The 23,755-nt window shown below is 40.6% G+C and overlaps 1 protein-coding gene across 1 annotated transcript in view; it reads left to right on the top strand.

Annotated features, from left to right (window-relative positions):
• Positions 1–23,102, top strand: part of LOC114646554 (AMMECR1-like protein) — a 28,795-nt gene extending 5,693 nt beyond the window's left edge. The window contains 5 exon segments of the mRNA XM_028794805.2: positions 2,765–2,875; positions 8,146–8,260; positions 10,833–10,923; positions 16,672–16,768; positions 21,325–23,102. Coding sequence (XP_028650638.2) covers positions 2,765–2,875; positions 8,146–8,260; positions 10,833–10,923; positions 16,672–16,768; positions 21,325–21,436 — 526 coding nt within the window. The 3' untranslated portion in view covers positions 21,437–23,102.
• The last annotated feature ends 653 nt before the right edge of the window (positions 23,103–23,755 follow it).

The raw sequence follows: 23,755 nt of genomic DNA on the forward strand, positions 1-23,755 counted from the left end.
AAAGACTATAAAAATTTAGAGAAATCAGACTTGTAATTTTTAAAGTGTTTATTACCCATTCTTTAGTTTTTTTTTTTTTGTTGTTTTTTTTGCCTACTTATCAGATTGTAAGGACCTGATGGAAATTTAAAGTGCTGTTGCATCACAGGTTATTGAGTTTATATGAACATCATACCCAGCTAACAATTTAATCTTGCATTCTAAGATTAACCCTTATGCTCTAAGGGTTTTTTGGCATTATTGTGCCTAAATTACATACCCAAAATAAATGGCTATTATTTTACTTATGTAAAAGAGTAGTGACTACAGCACTCCAAATTAAAAAAAAAAAAAAAAAGTATATGATTAAAAACCATTGTTTACGCCAATATCAACTAAATAGAACAAACAAAAAATTTGGAGCTTTAAGGATTTTACAGTACGTAACCAAGACATTTTATGATGCACAAACATTAAGTCATTTTTTTTCATTTTCTTTTCTTTTGTGGCCTAGCCTGTCATCTGTCATTTTACAAAGTTTAGATGTCATATTGCAAAGTTATTACACAAGGCTATGTATATTATACTAGGAAAGCAGTGCTCCATTTTAAAATGAATAATCGAGCCTAAGAAAGTGCAGGCACCAATAGGGCACAGATGTGTGCGAGTGTGTTTTGCTCTGCCATTAATTGAGGTGCTGACTGAGCATGCCACCTACACATGCAGAGATGGGCGGATCGGTCAGGTGCCTCAATTATGTTGCAGAGGGAGCAGCTCATCCCTCACCTGCCCAATTAGGGAGCAGAGTAAATAAGGGACCTGCATGGGAGAGTAATGGGAAAGAAAAAACAAAACAGAAGAATACAGAAAGAATGAAATTTTGCTGCATCAACTAAAAATTTACAGAAACAAGAAGTTTGTTTATCTATTTGTTTGTTTCAATAATCTCCTTTTTTAATAGCACAATTGACGTTTTTCTCAAATGCTAGTGTTTTTCCAAAACATGTTTTCAAGGACATGTGAGACCCAACACTTATAGAAAAGCGCCACAAAAATTTAGTTTAATTGTTCAATGTAATAAACGCACCAGCTGTTGATACCAAAAAAGGAATTTTCCACAAAAAGATACAAAGAGAAAAACAATGCATGTTTAATATTTTGCAATGGTTATTCATCTAGACATATTATACATTTGCTGGAGTCCCTGCAGGAAACCCATGTCCACTATAATTGTGGTCTTCCTCCTATTGTAACTTTAATATGATAGATTTTATAAGCCACTTTAATTGGAACGAGTACAACTTATACCATCAAGTCTACAAATTCAGTGTCTTTGAGAATCTTCATCCTTTTAGAGAAAACATGCTAGTACTTTGGCAAATTTTGGAACTTTTATTTCAGTTAGTCATACACTAATGAAAAGATTTAAGTCACACACATGCCTGAACATATTGTCAGTTGGCAAGTGCTGTTGCTTATGTAAGCGCTTTATAAAATGTAAAATGGACTTTTTTAAATTTGATGCCTTTTTAAAAAAATTTTAACAGAAAACTATTAATCTGCATTATGAAAATAAATGATTTTGTAACAAAGAACATTAACATATAGTTTATAATGTTGTTGTCACATTTACAGAGTACAGTGAAATTCTTATTTGCATTTGCTAATTAACGTGCAACACATTAGTACTCTCCAGTGCCATGATAAACAAGTATAACTACCTTACTTCATATTTCAGGAGCCAGAAATAAAATATTACACAATTTCCTTTTGCTCTGATTGTAATTAAGAAGCTGAAATACTTTTTATGGCATAGAAATGCACTGCTGCTTTTGATTAGCTAAATCACACCACTGCTGACTTTTTTTAAAAATTAGTTATAATCTGATCTCCTTAATAACAGAATAAAATCAATTCATGAAATCATTTCCTAACCCCCTTTGAGCCTGAAGGCTTTCACCATTGCCTTTGATTCAACATTTTTCAATTACAGTATTAGTAAACTTACTGTTTAGAGGTATGAAGCACATAAACGAGGAGCTAGTTTAGATGAATGGTAAATTAGCATTTAGTCATTGAGTTAGTACACATGTACAGCATGCACTATTTAAGATGTTAGTGTGAACCTCACAGTAAAGCTTAAAAAATGAAACAGTGGTTGAGTTAATGTAGACTTAGACCTGTTGGTAGGTGAATAGAGAAGAATCAAAGATTTTCTTCTTCAAAGAAAAAAAAAAAAGAAAACTTCAAACAGTCCATTTATTGTAGATTTTTTTTTCTGCTGTCCTTCCCTGTTATTGTCAGATTCACCCAGAAAGTCTGATCAAAACAGCATAGTATTAATGTAGGTGGCAGTAAATGGGTTGTGTCTGTGTTCATTTTCATTGCGTAATTACATTATTGTCATTAACCCTTTTGTTTGAAGTAGGGTCATGTTGCTCATATTTTCCAATAAAAATATTACTTTGTAGCAAACTGAAAAATGTGCTGAAATGTATTACATTATCTGATGACTGGCACTTGGCTCATGTTGCTCATGTAAATCGTACCTCTACAGCTGTCCTTTACTGATATGACTGAATGGAATTTGGAAGTCAAAAAGCTGTCAGTGTTGTGTGCTTCTCTCCTATTTTTGATAGACCACTACAACTATACTTTTTGACCTAAACTTTTCCAGATAGAGTCATGCACTGTTCACTATAGGAGTGTGTCTGAACTGTATTATACATTACAGACTAACAAAATATTTTAGCAGCTGGGGTGAATTTCTGCCTTTCCCTTCTAGCCCTTTGTTTGTGACCTGGAAGACTGGTAGGGACAAGCGCCTGCGTGGCTGCATTGGGACCTTTTCAGCCATGAACTTGCACTCCGGACTCAGGGAATATACTCTAACCAGGTAGGAGGACTTTTTTTAAGTTATTTTTTAATATAAAAATATTTATGTTTAAACTGCATTTTAAACTAGATAATACTACTATGGGAGAGGTTAGTTGGGCTCCTGAGGTCAGAATGTAGTGGCACTTACTTAATTGCTTTTTATCCACTGAAGTAACATTGAAATAGCTTTCACAGTTACATAAAACTAGTCACCACTCTCCTTTAATAAGATTATATCAAGAGCCTGTAAGAAAAGTAATTTAAAAAGAAATGAGGAAATAGTGCAAGAATCTATCTTATATTTCAAATTAGTATGCCCTGTTTAATAACACTTACAGTGGAGCAAAAAAGTATTTAGTCAGCCACCAATTGTGCAAGTTCTCCCACTTAAAAAGATGAGAGAGGCCTGTAATTTTCATCATAGGTATACCTCAACTATGAGAGACAAAATGAGGAAAAAAAATCCAGAAAATCACATTGTCTGATTTTTAAAGAATTTATTTGCAAATTATGGTGGAAAATAAGTATTTGGTCATCAATATAAAAGACATCTGTCTACAACCTCAAACTGTCACACTCCATACTCCACTATGGCCAAGACCAAAGAGCTGTCAAAGGACACCAGAAACAAAATTGTAGACCTGCACCAGGCTGGGAAGACTGAATCTGCAATAGGTAAGCAGCTTGGTGTGAAGAAATCAACTGTGGGAGCAATTATTAGTAAATGGAAGACATACAAGACCACTGATAATCTCCCTCGATCTGGGGCTCCACGCAAGATCTCACCCCGTGGGGTCAAAATGATCACAAGAACGGTGAGCAAAAAATCCCAGAACCACACGGGGGGATCTAGTGAATGACCTGCAGAGAGCTGGGACCAAAGCAACAAAGGCTACCATCAGTAACACACTACGCCGCCAGGGACTCAAATCCTGCAGTGCCAGACATGTCCCCCTGCTTAAGCCAGTACATGGTGCAGGCCCGTCTGAAGTTGGCTAGAGAGCATTTGGATGATCCAGAAGAGGATTGGGAGAATGTCATATGGTCAGATTAAAAAAAACTGTACTCGTTGTGTTTGGAGGAGAAAGAATGCTGAGTTGCATCCAAAGAACACCATACCTACTGTAAAGCATGGGGGTGGAAACATCATGCTTTGGGGCTGTTTTTCTGCAAAGGGACCAGGACAACTAATCCGTGTAAAGGAAAGAATGAATGGGGCCATGTATCGTCAGATTTTGAATGAAGACCTCCTTCCATCAGCAAGGTCATTGAAGATGAAACGTGGCTGGGTCTTTCAGCATGACAATGATCCCAAACACACTGCCTGGGTAACGAAGGAGTGGCTTCGTAAGAAGCATTTCAAGGTCCTGGAGTGGCCTAGCCAGTCTCCAGATCTCAACCCCATAGAAAATCTTTGGAGGGAGTTGAAAGTCCGTGTTGCCCAGCGACAGCCCCAAAACATCACTGTTCTAGAGGAGATCTGCATGGAGGAATGGGCCAAAATACCAGCAACAGTGTGTGAAAACCTTGTGAAGACTTACCTATTTAAGTGGGAGAACTTGCACAATTGGTGGCTGACTAAATACTTTTTTGCCCCACTGTATATATTTCTGAAAAGTCCAGGTGCATGTTGTTAAAAGGAATCACCTTTTCCTTAGATTTTATTTTGAATCTTAAGAACAATGTTGAGCACCTCTTGCCAGATTTTCTTTATAAACTACATGCTTTTGTGTAAGCTGTTACCTTAAAAATCCCATAAAATGGCAACTTTACTATACATGCAGGTGTAACAAAAAATCTGAATAATGTCTGATCATATTCAGCAATCAAAATGGACTGAAAGCCTGTTAAATTGGGCATTCTTTTTCAGCAAGTGTTAATGTGACTTCTGTTTGGTTGTAACAAGCTGTAATGGGTTGCCTAAGCCAGTGGTTTTCAGCCACATGGTCGCCATCCAGGTTGCCGCAACCAGGTTGAGAGATGCCTACGCAATCAGCAGTACTGTGGAATGTTTCCCCATTTCTAAGTGAACTCATCTATTGAACTTCAGAAAAATGTATACCATACTTAGCTTCCTGCCATTACTAAGTCCAGTGTTCATTCAGCCTTTTTATTGCTTAGTATTATTCACATCACAGCAGAATATTAGCCTTCGCAAACTTGTTATAATTAATGAATCTGTGCCCCTGGACTTCTACACAGTAAAGTAATTTTTTCTAGACAATTTTTATAAATGTCAAATGTTATTTTTGTTTTGTTATTAAGTACCAGTACTACTATGGAAAGCACTGTGCATTATTAATTTTTTGTCTTTTAGAAAACTTGAACTTTTATACAGGTATTTGGTTTGGCAACCTTAAATTTTTACATTGTTGATGCCATATCACTGGATAAGATGCATCCCTAGACAGAAACTTAAACTGTATATTACCTGTTTTGGCTTGAAGATTTTTACAACTTAAGGCAAACATACTTTTTGGCTCACATATTATTTAAGAATTATTTTTAAGATTAAATGTTACAGTAATCCCTCGCTATATCGCGCTTCACCTTTCGCGGCTTCACTCCATCGTGGATTTTATATGTAAGCATATTTAAATATATATCGCGGATTTTTCGCTGCTTCGTGGGTTTCTGCGGACAATGGGTCTTTTAATTTCTGGTACATGCTTCCTCAGTTGGTTTGCCCAGTTGATTTCATACAAGGGACGCTATTGGCAGATGGCTGAGAAGCTACCCAGCTTACATTTCTCTTTCTCTTGCGCTGACTTTCTCTGATCCTGACGTAGGGGAATTGAGCAGGGGGGCTGTTCCCACACCTAGATGATACGGACGCTAGTCTAAAAATGCTGAAAGATTATCTTCACGTTGCTATCTTTTGTGCAGCTGCTTCCTGAAACGACATGCTGCACCGTGCTTCGCATACTTAAAAGCTCGAAGGGCACGTATTGATTTTTGCTTGCTTGTTTTTCCTCTGTCTCTCTCTCTCTTTCTGTGCTCTTGACGGAGGGGTGTGAGCTGCCGCCTTCAACAGCTTTGTGCCGCGGTGCTTCGCATACTTAAAAGCCAAACAGCCCTATTGATTTTCCTCTGCCTTTATGACAGTCTCTGCTCCTGACTCCTTTGAAGAGGAAGATATGTTTGCATTCTTTTAATTGTGAGACGGAACTGTCATCTCTGTCTTGTCATGAAGCACAGTTTAAACTTTTGAAAAAGAGACAAATGTTTGTTTGCAGTGTTTGAATAACGTTCCTGTCTCTCTACAACCTCCTGTGTTTCTGCGCAAATCTGTGACCCAAGCATGACAATATAAAAATAACCATATAAACATATGGTTTCTACTTCGCGGATTTTCTTATTTCGCGGGGGGTTCTGGAACGCAACCCCCGCGATTGAGGAGGGATTACTGTATAGCACTGATGTGCACATAACCGAGTCCAAAACAGAACTGAGGGAATAGGGAAAAGGTGCAGGCTTTTAAAGGGGAAGACAGGAAGTGAGATCATAGGGGTCGGGCTCATGAAGGTCTTCAGCCATGGGTTCAAGCCCAGATGTGACATCACAGGGGCCGGTGCCGGCAAGTCCCCTTCCATAGGCTGGAATGCAACCCCCGCGATGGAGGAGGGATTACTGTAATAAGAATGGTGGATTTTCATTATGGCCATAAAGAGAAGTCCATAATCAAAAGCAATGTTTTCAATGCAACATACACATTAAAGGAAAAAAAAAAATTTTATTCCTAATTATGGGTTTGGGCTTTACAATGGGTTTAAAATGTGTTTTACTATGAGGGTTGAAGGTAGCATATTAATACTATTATTATTACTACTACTTATTATTTGGCTGATGCCTTTATCCAAGGCAACTTGCAACATCTGAGAGATGCTTTTGGTTACATTTCTTTTGTTTTTTTTTCCAGTTGGAACACAGACAGGTGAAGTGACTTGCTCATGATTACACAGTGTCAATAGCTGGATTTAAACCTTAAACTGATAGGTGACTTTGCCTCTGGGATCATAGAGAGTCTATCCTTAGTGCACACACAGCACAAAACTGATGGCATCAATATGGTTTATATTCCTATGAAAGACTGGTGCACTGTGTAGGGTTGGTTCCTGCCAAGATGAGCACTTGTTTCCACAACTCTGAAATAGATTGAGATGGTTAGATGATTGATGGATACTTGTTAGTGTTATATTCACTAACTAGTTACAGTTGTTTAAGAAATATTTCATGGTAGTCATTCACATATTATCTGCTTTTATTTTTGCCATTTAACCAAATGATAATGAATAAGGTGAAAGAAACACAAGTGGGTGGCATTTAAAAGACTTGATGCCTGACTAGTGATAAAGCTAAGTAAATATGAAATGGTAAATTAGTAGTATAGCTGTGGGGATGCTGTGGGTAGTGATGCTGCCTCAAGTTTCCAGCATCCTGGTTTTGAGGTTTGTGCTTCGATGTTTCTCTGAGTTTGCACATGCTTTCCATATTTACTTGGGGATTTTCTCCTACACACCTCCAAGATATGCAGATTAGGCCAACTGGCAGTTCCTGATTGGCCCAGTGTGCATGTGATGGAGTGATGCACTGTGTAGAGATGTTTTCCTGCCTTGTGTGCAGTGCTGCTGGGATAGTCAGCAGTCAGCCATTACCCTAAATTGTATTAAGGAGGTCTGATAATGTATTTTAAAATGATTATGAACCCCAGTGTAATCTGAAATTGTGTTCTGAAATTTCATGGTGAGCAATTTAGAAGAGGTTAGTGTCCGGTAGATGCCATTTTATTTTGCACATCATGTCTTACACGTGAGCAGTTTTGTAAATTTACACAGGCAAAAATGCCTGTCATTTTCAAACCATAGCTCAATATCTTGTATAACTACAAGTTTTAATATTTTGGAATTTATAAACAATCTCAATATTACTAGCTTTTCTTTTGAAGTTATTTTTTTTTGTTTTAGCACACCCAAGTTTGAACTTAAGTAAAGTGACATCAGAGAGTGGCGAATTTTGTATGTTTATCAGCATATGTGTGTAATGCATGTAACAAGTAAATAAGACTACATCTGCCTTCCTATAGCTGTTAGAATTGATGCTATACATTTTCAGCAACATATCGGCATGCAGTATTTACCTTTGGTACTAAATGTTAAAAGATTTACAGTCAGTGTTAAAAGAATATCATTGTTCAGTTGCTTGCTATATTTACTGAAATAACACAAATACTGTTATTCACTGTGTATTACTGTTAAAGACTGTGTTATTCTCTTCCCTCTCTCCTTCTAGTGCCCTTAAAGACAGCCGTTTCCCTCCACTAACCCGGGAGGAACTGCCCAAGCTCTTCTGTTCGGTGTCTTTGCTCACTAATTTTGAAGATGCCATTGACTACCTGGACTGGGAGGTAAGAGAGACACAGACTTTTAATGTGAATTCATTTATTTTGGCTGTTAAAATTGCCTGAGTTGTGACTTGCACTGCCCAATTTTATATATATATATGTGTGCGTGTGTGTATGTATACATATACATAATGTGTACGTGTGTGTGTCACTGGAAATCCTCAAAGGGAGAAAATTAATCACATATCTTGAAATAGTTTTTTATTCCAAACTATGCTGTTAGAAGGAAGGACCCACTGTCTCTGATTTAAGCACATTCAGTTCAACCAGACACACTGGTACTCAGTACAATGGTAAATGGTACTCAGTACAAGTAAAATCCAAGACTAATACTATAAATGCCTTAGAATTGGGTGAATTGTGGCTATCCAATGAAAAAACAATTAACAGACATATAGACATAACCGCATATGCAGACTTGAAAAAAAGAACATGCACACAATAAGTAAGACTTTATGACCAACACAATCTGAACCCCACCTCATTAATCATTCATCTACCCTTCCTTCCTTATTTGCCATATATTGCCTTGGATTCCTGTATGTCTAATCATTTTCCTCTTATGATGTCTCCTGATAAGAGTTGAAAGCCTAGGAATAAAAAAAAAAAACTATTTTAAGATACAGGATTAATTTTCTCCCTTTGTGGATTTCCAGCTACAAATATGTAAACTGTATCATAGAGCTTTGCTTCCGTGTGTGTGTGTGTGTATGTATATATATATATATATATATATATATATATACACACAACCCCAAATCAGAAAAAGTTGGGACAGTGTGGAAAATGTGAATAAAAAAAGAAAAAAGCAAGTTATAAATTCTCCTCAAATTTTATTTCATTGCAGACAGTATGAACACAAAATAATTCATGTTTTCTTTTGTCAACATCATTTGATTTGTAAATAAATATCCATTCTTGCCATTCAGGCTTGCAACACATTCCAAAGAAAGTTGGGATGGGGGCAATTAAGGGGTAGTAATGAGGTATAATAACTAAATAATGATGTGATTTGAAACTGGTGATGTTAACAGGTGATTGCAATCATGATTCGGTACAAAAGCAGCATCGAGGAAAGGCCTACTCCTTTAGTAGCAAAGATGGGCAGAGGATCACCAGTTTGCCACCAAGTGTGGGCAAAAATCTTTGAAATGATGAAGAAAAACGTTTCTCAAAGACAGATAGGTAGAGATTTGGGCATTTCTCCCTCTACAGTGCATAACATAGTGAAAAGAATCTGGGAATCTGGAAAAATTACCGTGCGCAAAGGCCAAGGACTGAATGCCTAAACTGAATGGCTGTGATCTCCGAGCCCTCAGACGGCACTGCATTAAAAACCGTCATTCATCAATAAATGATACAACTGCGTGGGCTCGGGACTACTTCAGGAAGTCACTCTCAAGCACTACAGTACGTAGTTACATTAGGAAATGCCAGCTAAAACTGTACTGTGCCAAAAGGAAGCCCTACATAAATAGTGTCCAGAAGCGCCGTCGACTTCTCTGGGCTCGGAGGCATCTGGGATGGTCCATTGTGCAGTGGAAACGTGTATTGTGGTCAGACGAATCGGTTTTTCACATCTTTTTTGGAAGAAATGGACGCCGTGTGCTGCGGACCAAAGAGGAAAAGGACCATCCAGACTGTTACCAGATACAAGTCCAAAAGCCAGGGTCTGTCATGGTATGGGGTTGTGTCAGTGCCTTCGGCAAAGGTAACTTGCACTTCTGCGATGGCACCATCAATGCTGAGAAGTATATCTCAGTTTTGGAGGAACAAATGCTGCCTTCAAGACGACGTCTTTTCCAGGGACGTCCATGCTTATTTCAGCAAGACAATGCCAAACCACATACTGCGTGCATAACCAAGGCATGGCTGCGTAAGAAGAGGGTGCGGATGCTTGACTGGCCTGCCTGCAGCCCTGATTTGTCTCCTATAGAGAATGTTTGGCGCATTTTGAAACGAAAAATGCGTCAACGAAGACCCCGTACTGTTGCGCACCTAAAACGTTGTTTGCAGGAAGAATGGGACAATGCCTAAATGTCTTTTAAGTGTTGTTAAAAGACAGGGGAACTGTACAAAGTGGTAAATGCTGTACTGTCCCAACTTTTTTTGAAATGTCTTGCAAGCCTGAATGGCAAGAATGGATATTTATTTACAAATCAAATGATGTTGACAAAAAAAAACATGAATTATTTTGTGTTCATACTGTCTGCAATGAAATAAAATTTGAGGAGAATTTATAACTTGCTTTTTCTTTTTTTATTCACATTTTCCACACTGTCCCAACTTTTTCTGATTTGGGGTTGTATATGTGTGTGTATATATATATATATATATATATATATATATATATATTATATATATATACACACACACACACATACAGTATATTCAGGGGTGGAAGATGGAGGTAGTTGTGACAGACAGATCTGGATGCTGTAGGGAGTGATTTGGTATGGTCCTCTGTTTTCCTGCATAGATAAAATTAACCTTGTTTCAGTTTGTACAGTTTTTCTGAACTTGCAAATGAGATTACTTGCACTTGCAAACATTTTCTACGCTTGTCCTTATGCAGGTGGGAGAACATGGAATTCGAATCGAGTTTGTGAATGAAAAGGGCATAAAGCGCACAGCTACTTACCTGCCTGAGGTTGCCAAGGAACAGGGTGGGTTGATGAGGCAAGTTAATATAACAGAGGATGTCATGCTTGAATATGTTGCCACCTGGAACGACCTGGGAGGAAAATCAGAGTTTATTTTTATGTTGCAACTACATTAACAAGGCCTAAGCTCACTTAATTGTACAGATGTTGAACTCCAATGTCATATGGACACCTTAAAAATTAGGGACTATTTTAAACTATAGACCACAGGTGTTAATTTTTCATTATTTATTATTAACAATTTGAAGTTCTGTAGGCGTATTGTTCACTGATCATCTCTCTCTCTCTCTTATATATATATATATATATATATATATATATATATATATATATATAATATAATATAATATAATAAAATATAGTGAAGAAAGCAAACGACACAGCATAAAGTTTTGGGGTTTTAGCCCTGTATACTGTAAATCAAAATAGAGTAACATCACCACTATACAAAATCAAGGTAAACATAAGGCATCACATGAAGGGAATGAGGGACAATTTATACAGGGGAACCTGAAATTAGAAGGTGGTATGCTGGGAAAACTGGGATGCAGGATGGATGTTTGACGTCATCGTAGTGGAACTGGAGGGTAGAAGGGAACCTGGAAGTATGTCGGCTTTTTGTTTTGTCCGGCGTTGTTATGGCAGCGATTCTTTGTTTTGGCTGAGAAAACAAGAAAAGAAAGGTTAGTGCGCCGTAGTTGTCCCTCGGCACGACCTGTCACGATGCCGCCCGGGGCCTTAAACTGCTCCCCATGCGCTTGTGCGTGACATGACCCCCCCCCCTTCAGCCCAGACCCACCGGGTTGGGCAGCCCGAACCGAGAGGTTGTGAGCCCGCAAAAGGGCATCCGCGTTGGCCTGAAGGTTACCCCAACGATAAGTGACGGTGAATTTGTACAGCTGCAGGTCCAAAAACCACCTGGTAACCCGAGGATTCGACTCCCTGTGTAGGGCCATCCACTGGAGGGCGGTATGGTCTGTCACCAGGGTGAACTCCCGGCCCAACAGGTAGTACCGCAGGTGAGTTACCGCCCACTTGATTGCCAGGGCTTCCCATTCTACCACCGCATACCCTGTCTCCCGGTCCAACAGTTTCCGGCTCGGGTACATTACGGGGTGTTTGACACCGTCGATACTTTGGCTCAACACGGCAACCAGGCCAGTGTCCGAAGCATCGGTCTGGAGGAGAAAAGGATTGGAAAAGTTAGGTGTTCTCAAAATAGGTGCCGATGCGAGGGCAAGTTTTAAGTCACTGAATGCTTGTTTCACTGCTTCATTCCACACCACATGCAAAGGGGACTTCTTCTTTATCAAGTTTATCAATGGTGCTGCCGTCTCCGAGAAACGAGGTACAAACCGGCGGTAGTAACTCGCTAACCCCAAGAAAGCTTGCACCTGTTTCTTGAGTATCAGACGGGGCCATTCCAGGATGTCTTTTATTTTCGAGCACTGTGGTTTCACCATCCCCCCTCCTACCAGGTAGCCCAAATATTTGGCCTCGTTCAACCCAAAGAAACACTTCCGGGGGTTGATACGCAGGCCGGTTTTCACTGGCATCAGGAGGACAGCGTAAACCTGCAACACATGCTCCTCCCAGGTGCTGGAAAAGATGACGACGTCATCGAGGTAGGCAGCACAATAGGACTGGTGGGGCCATAGCACTCTATCTACCAGACACTGGAAAGTTGCTGGCGCCCCATGCAGCCCAAATGGGAGAACCTTGTATTGCCAGTGTCCACTAGGGGTGCTGAAGGCGGTTTTTTCTTTAGCGGATGCCATTAAGGGAATTTGCTAGTACCCTTTGGTCATGTCAAGTGTAGTCAAATACCAGGACGTTCCCAACCTCAAATGGACCTCGTCGACTCATGGCATGGGATAGGCGTCAAACCTGGAGACCTGATTAAGACGTCGAAAGTCGTTGCAAAATCTCCAAGAACCATCCGGTTTGGACACGAGGACAATGGGACTGGACCACGGGCTATGACTTTCCTCGATAATGTCCATGTCCAACATCCGCTGGACCTCCAACTCTACCTCAGCCCTTTTTTTGCCTCCGGGAGTCGGTAGGGTCTTTCCTGGACAACCACTCCCGGGTCTGTCACGATATTGTGCTGAACCAGCGAGGTCCGGCCTGGTGCTTCACTGACCATCTCCAGGACGGGCAGGATTTCTCCTTCGAGCTCCTGTCACTGGTGGGATGTCAAATTGGGTCCGAGGTTAAGTGATACTTTTTTGGAGAAAAGGGAGAGGGTGGACTCAGAAAGAGGTTGCTCCTCCCTGGCCTTCCACGGCTTTAATAAGTTCACGTGATACACCCTCTCGGTCGGTCAACAGTTTGGCTGGCTTACCAAATAGTCGATGAGCCCCTTTCTTTAACCTCGTATGGGCCATGCCAATGGGCAAGCAGTTTGGAGTGGGAGGTGGGCACGAGCACCAGTACGCGATCCCCCGGCTGAAATTCGCACAGGGAGGAGTTCCTATTATAATTCTGGGCCTGTGCTGCTTGAGCCCGAGACGTGATCTTTTAGTATAGGCCAGATTTTGTCTAATCGATCACGTAATTGAGCGATATACTCAAGCAGGTTTGTGGAGGGAAGTGCCTCCCTTTCCCAACCATCCTTTAGTAAGTCCAAAATACCCCTGGGCTGGTGCCCATAGAGAAGTTCAAACGGGGGAAATCCCAAGGAGGCTTGTGGCACCTCCCGATAAGCAAAAAGGACTAAAGGCAATAGCTGGTCCCAGTTCCTTCCGTCCGTGCTGACTACCTTACGGAGCATCTGCTTAAGGGTCTGGTTAAATCTTTCGACCAGCCCATCCGTCTGTGGGTGATAAACAGGCGTTTTGAGATGCTTAATATGGAGTAACTTTGCCACCTCCCTGAACGTATCCGAAGTAAAGGGCGTACCTTGGTCCGTGAGGACTTCCTTAGGTATGCCCACGCAGGAAAATAATCCTACCAATTCCTGTATGATATTTTTTGTATTAGCAGTTCGCAGGGGAACTTGTTCTGGATACCGTGTTGCATAATCCACCGTGACCAATATATATTTATGGCCTCAGGCCGAAGGCTCTAGGGGTCCTACGAGATCGACTCTGATCCGCTCAAAGGGAACATCGATAAGGGGAATCGGGACTAGAGGAGCTCGGTCCCTCCAGGGAATTTGGCGTAACTGACAGACTGGGCAAGACTGACAGAAACGGCGGACCTCCTCGTTGATCCCGGGCCAGTAAAACCGGAGTTTAACCCTCTCTAGCGTCTTTTCTGCCCCGAGGTGGGCGCCTAAGTGGTGGGCATGTGCTAGGTCGCAGACCACCCGCCGGTAAGTTCGTGGCACTAACAGCAACTTCCATACCTCGCCTTCGTGTTCCGCAACTCGGTACAACAAGTCATTCTCTAGGACAAAGTAGGGTCCCGGTGGTGTGGAATCTAGTGACGATAGGTCGTCTACGGATACAATAGCATTTCGGGCAAACTTCAGAGAATCATTGTTTCACTGCTCTCTTTTAAATGACGCCGGCGTAGAGCGAAATTGAAAGTCTAGGCTGGCTAATACATCAGGGCCCAGGCCCGGAGCGGCACCTGATTGGGTCTGTCTCCGAAGGGTGCCCTCCGGGCCACCCACATCATCAATAGTTGCTGATGAGCACGGCATGGGAGCAGTTCGGAGGGTCCCCTGACCATCCATAAGCAGACCCAGCTTGTGTACAGGAGTGGTGACAGTTCTACCGCATTTAGTTTTGGACCAGTCTTGTCCCAATATAACCGGATAGGGGGGCTTGGACAACACCGCAACCAGAAGCTGTTTCGGAGTCCCCTTCCATGTTATAAAACACCTTGTGGACCTGTATGACCTGGTCTCTCCATGCACACACGTTATGCTCGTCCGCTTTGCGAACCATTGTCACGGTAAAACATAACGGTGAGCAACAATGGTGATATTGGTCCCGGAATCAAACAAAGCCACCACCGCGTGCCCATTCACCAACACCACTCCCGTATTTGTGACCGCCAGAGGGTTTGACAGCGCACAGTACCTCTCTCCTCTCGTGCAGCTGCAGTCCATATGCTTTGCGTTGAGGGGACAGGTGGGAAGGATGTGTCCCACCTTGCCACACTTGAAACAGCACGGCGGGTTGAGCACCCGGTCTCTTGACTTCGCTGGTGACTCCGTAGTGACAACACGACGGGGGGGCTCCGGGGTGGCAACCCGTCCCTGTCGGGCCATACGAGCAGGCTTCTCAGACCCCCCGATTTGGTTCACCGCCAGTTGTTGCTCCAAGACCTCCAGGAGCCCGTTCATATCCCGGAAGGGGTGTCTCCGGACCTGCTGGGTGAGGTAGTCCAGCATAGCGTAGATTAACAACTCAGAGGCTACCTGCTCAACCACCTGGCGGGCTTGATTGACATCTGGCCATAGCCAGTGCCCGAGTTTGCCCCAGAACTCAAACGCCTGGGCCCTAGCTGGGAGCTCCGGGTTGAACCGCCAGTGCCGCCATACCCTCGCCTGCTGGCCGGAGGTGATGCCATAGCGCTTGTATAATTCAGCTCTCAGGAGGTCGTATTGGGCGACTTCCTCCTCAGGGAGGTCATGATAGGCCCGCTGCGCCGGACCCTTCAGGTAGGGAGCCAAGATGGACACCCAGTCCACTCGTGGCCACTGATTCCTCGTCGCCGTCCTCTCGAAGACGGTCAGGTAAGCTTCCAGATCGTCGGCTTCTGTAAGTGGAACAATCTGGGGAGGTGGAGGACGTGTGAGTTCCGGCCTCACAGCTTCCACGGCCGCTAGCCGTCTCTTTGTTTGGGCGAGCTCCACCTGAGTGGCGGCCTGGTCCACCTTGACCGCCTGGAGCTCATTCGCCAGAGTATTCAACACAGCATTCAAGTCATGCCCTTCAGACATCTTCGGACGTTATCCTGCCGACTACGCCAATCTGTGAAGAAAGCAAACGACACAGCATAAAGTTTTGGGGTTTTAGCCCCGTATACTGTAAATCAAAATAGAGTAACGTCTCCACCTATACAAAATCAAGGTCAACATAAGACATCGCATGAAGGGTATGGGGGACAATTTATACAGGGGGACCGGAAATTAGAAGGTGGAATGCTGGGAAAACTGTGATGCAGGATGGTTGTTTGACGTCATCGTAGCGGAACTGGAGGGTAGAAGGGAACCCGGAAGTATGGCAGCTTTTTGTTTTGTCCGGGCGTTGTTATGGCGGCAATTCTGTGTTCCGGCTGAGAAAACAAGAAAAGAAAGGTTAGTGCGCCATCGTTGTCCCTCGGCATGACCTGTCGCGATGCAGCCCGGGTCCTTAAACTGAATTACCGTAAAGCTTAGGAAAGTAGAGGCTGAAAATATCGGTTTTGGTGATCAACCTTTTTACTGCTCATGGACTGAGTCTTTTTTAGTGAAAACTGGCCAATTCCGATTGGCAGCCGATCAATCAGAGCATCCCTACAAAAAATCCAGGAATTATGGGCATTTACAATCACTGTATAGAGTATAATTTTAGTTATCATAAAAATAACTGAATGTTTTGGTTGCTTTTTTTTATTCCGGTCTGGCTTTTAAGCATAATAATTAATTTAAAAAAATGTTGATGTTAATATTAATATTGTTTGAATGATGACTCAATGAAAGTCAGTCTGAAGATTAAATATTGGCAACCAGTAGGAGTAACCTTGGAATACCTCAGCCAAAAATAGTTCATTGATTTCTACTTTTCCTAAACCTGCTATCTGTTTGTGCAGGCTGGGACCAGGTCCAGACGATTGATTCACTGCTAAGGAAGGGGGGCTTCAAGGCAGCAATAACAAATGAATTTAGGAAAACAATTAAACTAACTCGGTAAGTTGAAAGAATTCAAATATTTAAAATTAATAATTAAAGATTAAGCAGCATGCCACACTGATATTTCAGCTGATTTTACCAGAACATGCTTTGTTTTTTGTTGGGTTTACAGTATATAGAGCGCAAGCTACTTTTTGCTTTAGAGATTCTTAACACTAGAATTACCAGAGTCTACGAAAAAACTCGTAGATCCGGCCCACCTTAAATCGCTTCTTAAATCCGTTCACACCTCTCCGCCAGCGTCTTTTGTCCACTAAATGTGCTGATAAAAGACAAGCTGCCAGCAGCCGGCTATTCCATCCCCCCTCCGACTTAGAACGTGAACGCACTTTTCCCAGCTCATGCCTTGATTGATTGTCTGGGAGTGAACTGGAGTTTTAGAGTTGAAATAATAGATCGTTATTTGGAACACACGCATTCCATGTGTGTACCGTTTCTACAGTAATCTGTGTAAACACATTGTTAAAACGGAAACTTTTTCATATTTTAGTAATAAATGTTACAAAATATAAGCATAAACTATAGAATGTATAAAGCCCGAGTTCCTAAGATCAAATAAACACTTCCACAAAAGCTTCACACACCATACAACAGTTTCCGTGGCGTAGTGCGCTAAGATTTGCCTCTCAGAGCGAGTAGCTTATCTCTGCCTCACAAACATGAGTTCAATTCCCCGCTGGAGATAAAGTGTTACTTCTTTTTTTTTCTTTTTAACCTCAAACGGACATAAAATTTGTAAATTGGTATGCACAGTCATTTAATGAGATCGTTATATTTTCATGTGGGATGCTCCTTTTAAAATATTTTTTTAACAATTGAGACTGCAATTAACATGAACAACTGTCCTTATAACTCATTTTTTTCAAGATCCATAACACACAGACAGACGGAGCACTGCGTAATACAGAGACAGACAGGCAGAGATATACAAATAAACAGGGAAGGCACATGTACTGAAAGAAAAAAAAAATCAACATGTGCGTTGTGCCTGCAGCACTGAATAAGCTCACGCGCTCTAACATCACCCCTCCCCCGATCTGACTCTCTAAGTAACAGCGCAAGTACAGACACAAATCAAGTGCATGTGTGTACTGTATAATATTAATAAAAAGAGCAGCTTACTACTGAAAACGGCAAATATAGGAGTGAGTGGGGATTGAACCGGGACTCTTGATTACACTTGGTTTGCGTCTGTACTTGTGCTGTTACTTATTTCAATAACAATATTATTCAAATGTATCTGATTTTTTTTGAAGCTCAAGCAAATCCACATTACTAACCGAGAATAAACCGGATATGGACGCAGGTACACGGCAATGGGACCATGAGACATAGTGCGCAGGCGCCTACAGCACGCGTCTCATAAACCGCAAGTGAAGTCTGGTCCACCGCGAATGAAGGAGACACGGCCCAAAAACGAAAGAGCTCAACTAACGTAAATAAGACGAGAAGTAACAACGCGCCCATAGCTAACGACTAACGACACAGCCACACAAAAAGGAGGATTCTGCGCTGCACACCAGAGTCAAACTGAAGAGGCTACGGAGGCCCCACAGGTCCACAAAGATAGTACGGAAGGTGTGGGAAAGTACGAAAGGCGCAGGTGCCTACAACGCGCTTCTGAACTAAACGTCCACACTACACAGCATGGTCCACGCGCTTCTAAAACACCGCAAGCATAAACACGAGATAGTACAGAAACCACACAGATCCGGACTCCACAACATATGTGAATCACATTACAGTAATACAATATTAAGCACATTACAGTATGGTCTATGCGCGTCTTAAACACCGCAAGCAAAAACCCGAGATGGTACTAAAGCCCCAAATATCCGGACTCCACAACATATGTGAATCACATTACAGTAATACAATATTAACAGTACAACCACAGAAAACACAGGCTCGACACCAGATGGGTAATAAGAATAAACGAACGCTCTGTATTAAACATACGGCATCCTCACACGTCCAAAATACACAGCATATGTGAATCACATTATGCATTACTAACAGTACAACAACAGAAAACGCTCCGTGTTAACAGTAAGTGCAAATATCCATATTACTAACGGTAAACAACGTATAACTAATGGAGACACGGTCACGGCTCCAAAACGATACAGCTTGACTAACGGAGCTACCTGGATAAAATCAATGAACGCAAGAGCCTACAACGCGTGTCTCAAATGCCGCAAGCAAAGCAGACACGGCTCCAAAAAGAGAGAGCGATTGATGGAGATACAAAAAGAGAGTACAGAACCCTACACGTCCACACTGCACAGCATAGTCAAACCTGACATAGTACGGAAGGTGCAGGTGCCTACAACACGCTTCTAAAGCACCGCAAGCAATAACCCGAGATAGTACAGAAGCCCCAAAGATCTGGACTCCACAGCATATGTGAATCACATTACAGTAATGCAATACTATATGTACTCACGGAAAACACAAACGGAAGAGGCTTCGGCATCCCGCCCCATAGTCAAGCCAGAGAAAGTACGGAGTCCCCAAACGTCCACAAAACACAGTATAGTCACACCCGAGAGAGTACGGAGGGCACATGCGCCTATACACCGCAAGCGAAGGAGCCACGGCTCAGAAACGAAAGAGCTCAACTAACGTAAATAAGTGATTTTAAGATTATAATAACTCCATACCAAGGAATACTCATTCAAGGACAACACGCCATCTTTACTACAAATGTTGTATATCAAGATATCCTATGTACGTCATCTACACCTTTACACTCCAATAGATCTCATACATAGATCTGCGCAAACTCAAAGACATTCTATACTTGCATAACATAACCCTTACACTGTTATTCTCATTTACATATATTACATAGACCTACAGATATCGTGACAGTGGACATGATACATATGTAACAATTACTGAGACAGACAGTAATCTCTTTCAAATGTATTTTGGGTTACCCAAGACCAGGGGTTGGCGAGCGAAGCGAGCTGGGGGCGGAGCCCCCTAGTAAAGAATAAATGCAACAGTAATCAACATTCCACAACAGCTGGCAAACAACTCAGTTCAGTCAGTCATTGTCCAACCCGCTATATCCTAAAAAAAAACACACACAGACATATTCATCTTTTTTTTTATTTTAAAGATGAATCTTAAGGTCTATATATCTATATCTTTATGTATAACCTCTACATAACTTTACATTTTTAATTTAGGGTAAATTTTGTTTATCAGCATTAACATTGAACAACATCATAAGAATTTTGACTTAAAACCTTTAATATTAGTTTGACTGAACCCAAATCTTGTAACCAAGATGTAGGTGCAGTTGACAATTAGTCATGCTTTTAATTATTGAGATGCACTCACTATACTGACACTTAATTGGAAATTAGACTCCAGAATATACCCGTATTTTAAGGCAGAGAATTTATTTTATAAAATATGTATACATATTTATTGTGAATGTTGTTTGTTTTTTTTTTTGGGTTTTTTTGCTAAGTAATAATTTCACACATTTCAGTTAACTGCTCTATTTAGACACTGAGTGCTTCAACTGGTACATTACTGGTCAAAAGTTTTAGAACACCTCAGTTTTTCCAGTTTTTTTTTTCTTTTCAAATTTAATCAGTTGAAATGCAATGAATGACCTAAAATGATAAAAAGGTAGCCAATAAACTCCAAGAGCTTTAAATTTAAAGTTTCGGTTACCAAAAACTGAAACAGTTGTAACATCAGAATATTACAAATGGGCCTTCTTCAGGGAACAACTAATAGTTTACAACCTACAGATGTTCAGCAGCAATTAAAGTAAATTAAGCCTTGCAAGTTGAAGCAAACAATTTGCACAAGTGTCCTAGCTTCTGATCGATGATTACTTTAAAAACCCTTTGTGTGTCTTAAACAATATTGGAACATACTGTGTTACTACTAATTCTGAGGTAGTATTTGGACAATATTCCAGTGATAATGGAAAGAAAACGGCAATTAACAAATGAAATGAAACAGAGCATTATTACCCTTGGAAGTGTGTAGGCATTCCATTTAGAGAAATTGCAAAAAAAAAAAAAATATCAAAGGTGTTAGTGAGTATGGTGTCCTACACAATCCAAAGGCAAATGGAAACTGGAAGAAACTCTAATAGGTAGAGATCTGGGAGAACCAAAGTCACAACCCAATCAGAAGACAAGTATCTGAGGGTCACCAGCTTGGGTAATAGGCATCTCACAGCACAACAGCTTCAATAACAGCTACAAGCACAGCTTAACAGGACAAAGTCTCCTCTTCACAGTACAAACGGAGACTTGCTTGAATTCTGCAAAATGAATACATTTAAATTACTTTGTTAAATGATTCATGGTGTTATTAACATGAAAGTTAATTAAAAATGTTAAGTGTTTAGTAGGACTAGAGATGCACATTTTATGTACAGTACATGGGGGGGGGAAACAAATCTTAGTTTAACACTTGGGCCTTAAAAGGCAGTGAGAACAATATTTGTGCAAAAAATGGGTAAAAAAATGTAATCTATCCAAATCATAAATGACAAACGAGGACATTTCTTTTTTTAGGTACCGCAGTGAGAAGATGACCATCTCATACTCGGAGTACATCTCCTCTCATCAGCACTGCTACCAGAATGGGACTGTGCATTCTTCAACCCTCTTTAACCATTACTCCTGACACAAGCCTGCAGGGTCAGCCCCACCCTTTGGGAGCAATCATTGGTGGTGCTGCCAACCCTTCTCCTTGGACCAGCTACTTTTACTACTGCACTATATTGTAGCCTAGTGGGTCTGGGCCATTGCCTTTGGCCCTGGTAAAGGACTGGTGTGCATCCTTGATTAGACCTTTGCTTGGAAGAGTGGAACATAGTTCTGCTGAGTATCCTCTTTTAGTTTCTTCCTGATTCAGCACTTGTATGGTTGCTTTCATAGCTCAGAGGCAGTATTTTATGATATTGCCTGTTGGTTCATTTATTTCATTCATTTCCTCTTTATTTTTAAGCTGAGCCAAGGCCTGTCTTAACATTATGAAAGTCATTTAATTATATTTTAAAGTTGTCTTTTTTTTCTTTTACCTCCTTTATCACTAACCTATCCATCCCTGCCAAAACAATTTTATAATGTGAGCCTGTTTTCAGTGTTTTCTCATTTCTTAATTGATCCAAACTCTATCAGCATTCATGTCCCTCTGTATGTGTGACTGAATTTTTCATGTTCCTATATGCCTTCATAGCCCAGCACAGCAAACGTTCTCATAATTTATTCCTCTGCCCATTTCCTTTCTCTGATAGTTTTATCCTTCCTTAACACCCCCAGCCCCTCCCCACAACACACATTTAGCACATTTGGCTAGTACTGTATGATAAGCCCCAATCCTGTAAATCATTTCATCATAATTTTCCAATTATGCCTTTTTTGAAGCGCTTTTAAGAATATACCAAATCACGGCAATCTACTTAAAGAGCTGCCCCCATCTCTCCACCTTAACTGGTATCCTATTAGCAGGGCATTGGTTTCTGTGGTTTGAGTAACTTCAAAATATGAAAATTGTGCAAAGCTTGTTTTTAAATGGTTACAATTGTTTTTACAAGTTAATCTTTTAAACTTTTTCATCTTTTAATTTAATTTTTCTACAATGAGAATGTTATATTTTTCTATTTTAATATGTAATTGTGTAAGGAAATATATTTTATTTTCAGCATTGTGGGAGAGCTCTCCTGAACGGCTGGCTAATTAGAGGCGAAATCATAATTGTATTTCCTTACAGAATTAACTCTTTTTATTTTTCCTCTATACACAGTCCTTTTGCAACTGCATTTTAAAGGCATTAGAGAGCCAAAAAAAAAATAGGGAACCTGTTGTTCTTTCCCAATAAGATGTGAGACCTATTAGCATACTGTAAGTGCAATGTTTTGTAATGAATGGAAGATTCTGGCTGAATCTAATTTGCCTCTGTTTATTCTAATAATGTCTGAGAGAGAGAATATATACTGTATGGATTTTATTCTTTGCATTGTTCTTTTCACCCATTTTTTGTTCTTTTCCACATTAACAGTCTTGCAGTTTTCCTACACTACTGCTTTTCTTGTTTGGTTTTCAAAGCCATTTGTACTGTAAATGTTTTTGTTTTTTTTAATAATGGGAAAAATGAAACCTGCATTGCTGTATTGCAAATGCAAATAATTGGGGCATCTGCTAAGGACACTATTTCATTGCCTCTCTTTTGAGGCACCAAGTTCCAACAGCAACATTTGCCACAGTTATCTTCTATTCTTGCATTCTCTACTCAGCTAGACTTGTACAAGTGTGCAATGAGACTAAAAATAAATTGGTGGGTGTGTTGGCAGGTTGTTGGACTGAATTAATTATATTTCAGTTAGTAATAGCAAACTGTTATTTTATATAGAATCCTGAACATAAATTCTGCTTAAAAGCACAGGTAAGCTGCAATGCAGAATAAAGTCTGGATATTTGAGGGTAAATTGATTTTGATTAAGATGATAAAACGAGCAGAAGTTAGTAGTAAGAGAATTAAAATATAACAAGTAACAGAAGCCATATGAAGCTATTAAAGCTATTAAAGTAAATTAATTGTGTGCTTAAAAAAATAAACAAAAATGAAAAACACCATCTGTAACACTGACCAGCATGTTAAAGTTGATCAAACTTGACAATGACAGGGCCAAACTCAAATGTTGATCAATTCACAGACGCTTATGTAATGTACCCTAAAAAGTCAGTCTTATGTTTTATAGAAATGTAAAGAAAATTCAGGTCTGAAATTGTTTGTAGTTTTGCACTGTGTCAAGTCTTTTAAGATTTGGGATTTATGTTATATTAACTGTGGTTTGTTGTATGTATTCCCCCAAAACTCCCCAATTTGTTTTGTTCTTTTTCTTGTGCTTTACAGAGTTTTCTTTTAGATTTTTATAAGTGCATAGTTTTAAAGCTGTATAGGTGCTACACTGATTGTACATATCACACTTTTTTGCAGTAT

This window comes from Erpetoichthys calabaricus, chromosome 2 (genome assembly GCF_900747795.2).
Source record: "Erpetoichthys calabaricus chromosome 2, fErpCal1.3, whole genome shotgun sequence".
Lineage (NCBI taxonomy): Eukaryota > Metazoa > Chordata > Cladistia > Polypteriformes > Polypteridae > Erpetoichthys > Erpetoichthys calabaricus.